Genomic DNA, 7,707 nt, shown 5'->3' with positions numbered 1-7,707 from the left:
CTGAGGGATGCCAACTTCAAATCGTCCCAGCACTTTACCCACTGAGCCGCCCCCAGGCCCACAAACCTGGTGCTGAGCCTCCATAATGCTTACACTCCATGACAGTTGTGTGAAGCATGAAGTTAACTGTGACAGAACTTAGCCGTGAACTGTGAGCTATTTGCTAATTGTTGCCTGTTGGCCAGAGCAGGCAGTCCTGGTGCTTGGTTGTTGGGGGCTGTAGACCCCCAGACCCTAGATTTCTTGTAAACAACTTGTTTTCCCTGGCTCTGAGCAGCCTGCAGCTGCTCTGAGCAAGAGACCTTGATGACAGGGGAGTGGTTTCTGGTGGGCCTGCAACTGAACAACCCCGAGAGCTGGGGCGTGGGCAGAGCCCTATATAAGCTGCCCCTGAGCACAATAAAGTTGGCATTCTCGTACCAAGAATGACCTGTGTCCCCGTGTGTCCCTGTCTGTTTGTGTGCCTAGTTCCCGACTTGTGTACCATAGAGCACAGAGCAACATAGCTTTTTACGCTTGGTTTCAGTTTTGTCCAGTTGACAGCCAAGACATGGCCAGCCTGCTTCCTTTACCCTGCCACCTCTGTCCTGCCACCACTAGAGAGTTATCAGCCATTGTGGATAAGTATTGTGCCCCTGACTGCTCTGAGACACTTCCTCCATCCTGTCACTTCGGAAGCTTCTGGCAGTTGGCCTGGGGACAGTGAAGACAGCAGCACTCAGAGTAGCATCATCTCACTACCTTTTTTGCCTCACGGGGTCTCACTGGGTGTTTGAAAGCAGATGAGTGGTCAGCAGGGTCCTCTGGCCACATTGTATGGTGCATGTGGGGCTGCTTGGTTGTCCTATGAGACCAGCAGATGGCAGGGCTCTGCCTGTGACTATGATCTCAGGCAACACGCTGACCAGCAAGCTATAAACCATGTGGCACTCACTGGTTTCCTTGACCCAGGTGTCTAACCAAGGTTATTAACACAAAGCACCCTAAAATGCCATGCCAATTCTTTGCTTGTCAAGTCTAGCTGACCAAAGAACAACGTCTTGCAGCTCGTCTCACCAGGCAGGGTGTCCCCGACCTCTGGTCACAGTCTTACACCAGAAACCTTGAAACTTTGTGTTGCCATGGGAAATTGCTCTGCCCTTAATGCTTACCCAAGGAATGTGCTATGACCAATAAGATGTGACCCTTGTGACGTTTCTGTATTGCTTCAAACCTCCCGTAGAAAGTGTTTCTGAAGCTAGATGGAAAGAGAAGCAAGGAGAAATTAGACAGAATTAGAAAAAGATTTAGAACTATAGAATTGGAACTAAGGAGTTAGAGCGAAGAAATGATAGACAATTAGGACAAGAGAATTAGAATCAAATAAGAATAAAAGAAAATGGCCCTCAAATCCTTTGTGAAGTTATTATAGACATCTTGCAATCCTCGCTCCTAAGAAGTGTTTCTCTGAGTTACCTGAGTAGTGGCCTGGGAGTTAGACTTCCAGACTGCTGAAGACAGGACAATGGGGTGCAAGATGTGATCTAGGAAAGGGACATAGCTAGCTACAGACACCTTTGGGACGAGTGACAAAATCTAATTGGCCAGTATGATTTTGCTGATAGTATTTTCTCCAAGGTGACTGTGTTTTTGTTATTGGGTTGTTTTTTTTTTGTTGTTGTTGTTTGTTTTGTTTTGTTTTTTCGAGGCAAGTGTTCCTCTGTGTAACAGCCCTAGTTATCCTGGAACTAGCTCTTATAGAGCAGGCTGGCCTCAAACTCACAGAGACCTCCCGGCCTCTGCCTCCCAAGTGCTGGGATTAAAGGTGTGCACCACCACCCCCCAGCTGTGATTGTGTTTTGAAGAAATATTGGACAGGACTGACAATGTAGCTCAGGTTTGTTTATCATGCATATGACCCTGGTTCAACCCCAGTACCAGAAGAAACAGGTCAAAGTTCTATCCAGTAAATACACAGGGATGTGTTTAAAATAAGGGGCATAACTGTCTCCAGTAGAATCCCGGATGACTCAAGGTACCAAACATAACATGTATCCCTATTCATCCAGATGTGTGGCAATTGGAATTCCCAGATAATTCTTGCCGTCTTCCCTAAATTGGAAAATAAATTTTTTAAATGATTGGGAAAACCCTGGTAGGTTCTCCTGTGGTGATGACGACACAATCTGCTCTCTTCTGCAGAAATTCCTTTAAATCACACTACCCTACTTCCCCTGAGCACAGCCCAAGCCAGCCTTGCTGGCTCCCTACCCAAGTTGGCTGTTGGTGGAAGGACATCGAAATCCAGCAGACAAGGAGACATCAAGCTCCCTTGTAACTTACATGGCAGGCCTCTGAACACCTGAAATATAGGGGCGGTGAACCAGGCAGGTGCCAGAGCATCATAAGGTTTATTTTACACTTTATTAACATCTTTATGTATGTACCAGGAAAGCTTTCAGGGTATGTCTCTCCCACCCCATGGTCCTACTAGCCTCCTCCCATCATGGGTTCAGGTTTGCTCCAGTACAACTTCTGTGTCATCATAGGTGTTTGCTGTCTCTTCCAGTGGTGGGCTGAGAGGAACCCGATCCTGGGACAGATTGGAGAGAAGCCTGGAGCCAGACTTTGCAGAGGTGTCAATGTCTTGAGAGGATTTACGAATGGAGGGCTGTGGAGAGATCCTGGAGTTCTCGCGCGATCGCGGCTGAAAGACAGAAGTAGCGGACGATACGGCCATGGATGCAACCCTTGAGTTCTTTCCTGACTGGATCAGAGACTGCGAGCCCCGTTGAGAGAGACTCAGTGATGGGACTCGGGATCCCGGATGTGATGAACCCACGGGAGCAATCACAGACCCAGCCCTCAGAGACGGGACCAGAGAAGAATCATAGGATATTACAGAAGTCTTGGACGTTCGGTGTGACTGGGCCACCGATGGGGTGCGGGAGGCCACACGTGATTGGCCAATTGTTGTAAGGGATGATTCCAACGTGGAGTCAGGTGACCCGATAAGCAAGTCAGGTTGGTGGGTTTGGGACGGATGCCAGAGTGGAGGCCCCCGGGGGCCCCTGTGCAGCCAGCCATGCACGCGCTGCAGGTTCCGCATGTTCTCGTGATCCCTGTGCAGCTGCTCCCGCTGCTCTAGCAGCTGTTGTCTCAGGTCCTGCAGTAACTGAGCCCGGTGGAGAAGCCTCAGGAGTTCAAGTCGGAGACGCCCATTGTCCATCTTGATGGCCTGTGTGTGAGCAATGAGGGCACGCGCCGCCTCCCGCTCTGAGCGGCGCGTCAGGGAGTGCACGTGCAGGCGTGCCTCGCGCTCAAAAGCGGCCTTGTCATCCAGGAAGCGTCGCTTCACCCGGTGGAGGAGCTGCGTGTGCTCCACGCGCATGTGCAGCAGCTCGCGCTCCAGGGTCCGGATTCGTGCCAGCTGCTCCAGCTGCAGTTCCTGTAGCGGGGGACTCGGGATGAGCGGACCGGTGGGAGCGCGCCCATCCCTCTCGACCCCGCCCGGTCCGCGGGGGCGCGCTCACTGGCCTTGTAGGGCTGCAGCTCCAGCACCTGCTGGGTCATGTTTTCCGCGCGCGTCTTCATTTCCAGCAGCTGTGCACGTACCCCGTTCTCGCGTCCTTGGTAAAGCGACGCCAGCTCGGCTCGTTGCCACCGGATCTGTGCCAGGTCCACGCGGTTCTGGTCCTCGAGGCGCACGATGGTGTTGGCGCAGCGCTGCGTGTGCGCGCTCACATAACTGGCAAAAAGCCGGTTTTCATCGCGCAAGCGCAGCGCCTCGCTGTCCAAGAACTTATTGTTCTGTAGCACCTCGTCCACCCGCTGCTCACAGGACACCAGTTTCTCTGAGAGCAGCGAGTACTCGCGTTGCAGGTACTGCGCGCGCTCGGAGAGTGGGACCTCAGCGTTCTCGCCCGTCTGCTTGCGCCCAGCGCTTGGTCCGCGCTTCTTCTTGGGCGCCATGGCTTGAGGCTGGGGCCAACTGGACTCGTGAGAGCACCGTGCCCCACCGGCTCCCTCAGCTCAGCTAGCCCCCTTCCTTACCCCTAAAATTCTGGAGAACTACACCCTAGGTTCAGGGATGCGTCTTCAGTTCATAAGATTTAGAGCAGTCAGGATTAGAGATCAGAAAACATTGTGTCCAACCTGTACCTGAGGGCTCCCTCCAGACATCGGCTGTCGCATCCTGGCGTGTACGTCTAGGAATGTTGATGTCCAGCCTGCGCAACCTCTATGGAGACAGAACTTAGTCGCTGTCCCCCACCCACCCCATTCCGTTGCTCTGGCAACAGCTTGATTCAATCTTTTATTCCCTGCTGTTTCTTATATCCTTGCATGACTGCAGGGATATAGTCGTAGTCAGGCAAGCGTTCAGTTTCAAGACATTGAACTAACTTCCAAGTCCCCATCCTCCACTCACCGGGGTCTTTGTGCTCTTACTGTCATTTCACCAGGGACTCTTTCCCACGCTCCCTCCATCCAGTTTCCAGCGAGCACTTGCCCACCTGTCCTTATGAAGTCTACCTGCTCTCAGTATGAAGCCTATCCACACAGCATTTCTAAGGGGACTCTTGGTATCTGAGGCCTTGGCAGAATGGGACTACTGGGAGGCATGAAGCTCTTTTGGGTACAGTGCATGATAAACATCGATCCTCACTCACTTCATCATCTGAGTACTGGAGACTCAGTAGCAAAAGTGAAATTTTACTTCACAACCTTGCAAAATCTCCACATCCTATAAAAAAAAAAGACAAAAATGACTGACCTATAAATTTGGCTTAAAACAGTGTTTTTTTTTTATATTCCTAATGAAAGGGAAAGTATTGGCTTAGGACCCCCAAGGGCCACGTTGTAAGCATTACAGCTCAGATGGAAAGCGATCCTGGAAGTCAGGAGCCAAGGAATACCACAAAGTCAGCTTAAGTTTAGCAGTTAACAGCCCTGCTCCAAGGAAAGGTTTTCCCAATGTAACAGCTCTGCTTCGGCAGGGGAGTTTCCTCACTCTGCTCAGGTCCCCTGGAGTGTAGCAACTCTGGTCTGCTAGAGGGAGGTTTCCCAAGCGAAAGTGTTACAGTTCTGCTCAGTTCAGCATTCAGGCTCCAGCGAAAAGTTGTTATTTCTCTGCTCTGCTCTACTCTGGAGAAAAGGGGGCATCATCCAAACGTCATTCCAAAGATTTATTAAGAGGGAGGAGTTCAGGAGGGGAGGGACTGTCTCTGCCATGGCGGCAGCAGCACACTGAACAGGCACAGGACTTATATAGGGTTTCTTAGAGGTGGAGTTTTCCCAGGATGAAGGTTTTCAGAGTGGGAGTTGGTCAGATTTCAGTCCCCAAGCTTGGACATGCTCAGAGAGTGGCTAGGTTTCGTGGTCAGGGGTTGGTTGGTTTTCCTGCTCAGGGGATGGTTGGTTTTTGTATTGAATTCTGCTATGGGACAATTGCCTTTTATCCTGTCACTTAGATTGCTTTTAATAAAACATTGATGAGCCTAGTATCTCAGGTTTTTTTTATTAACTCTTATAACTTATATTAGCCCATAACTCTTGTCTGTATTAGCCACATGGCTTGGTACCTTTTTCAGTGAGGCAGTCACATCTTGCTTGCTCTGTGTCTGGCTTCCTCTCTGGGTGACGACTGAAGACGGAAACTTCTCTCTTCCCAGAATTCTCATTGCCCTGCCTCTACTTCCTGCCTGGCTACTGGCCACTCAGCATTTTATTAAAAATACAAGTGAGAGGATAAAAGACCATTGTCCTACAGCACTGCCCCCCCTTTGTTAAAAAAACAAGAACTCTGAATCTAATATTCTTTGTTTAGTTTTTTTCTCCTGACCATTATCCATAACAACTTGTAACTAACATTCGAAGCAAAGGAAAATATCTGTAGTCCATTTTTTGGTAATGTGGGCATAGTTTCCCAGGCTACTTCCTGATGATTGGGGGTGCTGATGATCTTATGGGGACCTAAAGAAAATGATTAAGTCCTGACTGGAGTATCCTGTGAGGCTTGATCATCTCAGGCAGCAGTCTTGAATCTTTTCTGGATACAAAACTCAGACATCTGGGCCATCCACACCTACCACAGATTTCTCAGGTGGTCTTCCTTGATCAAACCTGATTTTTCTTAACTCAGATTGAATCCACAGCTTCTCATTTCCTGCAGAAACAAAAACAAAACCTCTTCTCCAAAGTAACATACCTTTTGATTTAAATTTTGAAGTCAAGGCATTTTCAAAATATATATGTTGGATTAATCCAGCAGCATTTATAATAAAGTATCTTTTAGCAGCTCTTGTTCCTTCCTCAGCCATCAATTTAAAAACAGTATCCAGACTCTCTGTGTATTTTTCATCTTGATGTGGCTTTATTTTAAACTCTATTTTATTTTTATTTTTAATTTTTGCTTTTTGAGACAGGGTTTTTCTGTGTATCTTTGGCTGTCCTGGAATTCACTCTTTAGACCAGGTTGTCCTTGAACACACAGTGATCCACCTGCTGCCTCTGCCTCCAAAGTGTTGGGATTAAAGGTGTATGCTACTACACCCAACTACTCTCTCTTTTTTACTTTAAGGACTTTATCCTTTTTTTTCCAAGCCTACTTATATTTTTAAACACACAACACCATTTAGAGGTTTTTTTCATCTTTGAATCTTTCCTTACTGTATATCTTTCTTTTTCTGACCACATGAATCTTTAATTTGCTAAGCAATATGGCTAGGATTAAAGCCATGGCTTTGATGGCTGGATTCAACCCATTTCTTAGCTTTTTTTTTTTTTCTGAGAGTCTAATCTCATGGCAGAGGTACTGGCTGGAGCCATGTTAATTGCGACAGCTCTATGGCATTTCAAGGTCCCTGCCACCACCAGAAAGCATGTGGTCAGCTTTTCATCAACACCATTTAAATGTTTCATGGCAGGACCTCTTTAAAGAGTTGCAAGGTTTTGCAGCCAAAGCTGAGTCAGGAAGCCTCTCTTAAATGAGAGCGCTTGACTCTAGCAAGCAGAGCCCACCTGAGAAAGTGCTGCTATCAATAAGCCATGTTTAACTCTACTCTTTTCTATCTAGAATAACTTCCCAAGCTCTCTCAGGCTTTATGTGGATGCAATTGTCCACATGGGTGCCTGTCTGTTGACCGAGGTTTCTGTCCCGCCGAGTCAATTTCCTTTGCATCTGGGGCTAATGTAAGTTAAAAGAGTTAATAAGAAGCCTGAGAGCCGGGCGATGGTGGTGCACGCCTTTAATCCCAGCACTCGGGAGGCAGAGGCAGGCGGATCTCTGTGAGTTCGAGACCAGCCTGGTCTACAGAGCTAGTTCCAGGACAGGCTCCAAAGCCACAGAGAAACCCTGTCTTGAAAAACAAAACAAAACAAAAAGCCTGAGATACTATGCCAGTTTATAATTAATGTCAATCTCTGTGTGATTTCTTTGGGGCTGAACGACAGTTAGGCGGGACAGAAGCCTCGGTCAATAGAGTTCAGCAGGATCAAAGTGTGTTTCTTTCACTGGCCCTTTTTAACGTTTTGGCTCTGGTTTCAGGGCCAGTGTGTGTTTCTTTGGTTGGCCCTTTTACCCTACACAAGTTCTCAGCACCAAGGGGACAGAGGGCAGGGAATAAGAGACAAGGACAGGAGATAAAGGAAAGTGAGAAGGGGAAGGGAACAAGGGAGACAGGAAAGGGGTATTTGTCCGAGGGGGACAAGGACTGCCTCTCGATAGAG

General features: G+C 48.4%; 1 protein-coding gene across 1 annotated transcript; it reads right to left on the bottom strand.

The window, feature by feature from the left end:
* Positions 1-2,378: 2,378 nt before the first annotated feature.
* Positions 2,379-3,951, bottom strand: Ccdc166 (coiled-coil domain containing 166). The gene is made up of 2 exons (XM_041672609.1): positions 3,517-3,951; positions 2,379-3,427 (listed from the first exon to the last, which is right to left on the bottom strand). The coding sequence occupies exons 1-2, from the start codon at positions 3,949-3,951 to the stop codon at positions 2,492-2,494; spliced, it is 1,371 nt and encodes a 456-aa protein (XP_041528543.1). The 3' UTR covers positions 2,379-2,491.
* Between the last annotated feature and the right edge of the window lie 3,756 nt (positions 3,952-7,707).

Source organism: Microtus oregoni, unplaced genomic scaffold, assembly GCF_018167655.1.
Source record: "Microtus oregoni isolate MIOR12 unplaced genomic scaffold, Mior012 000022F_ref0000154, whole genome shotgun sequence".
In the NCBI taxonomy this organism is placed as follows: domain Eukaryota; kingdom Metazoa; phylum Chordata; class Mammalia; order Rodentia; family Cricetidae; genus Microtus; species Microtus oregoni.
This window is presented reverse-complemented; position numbering and strand designations above follow the sequence as displayed.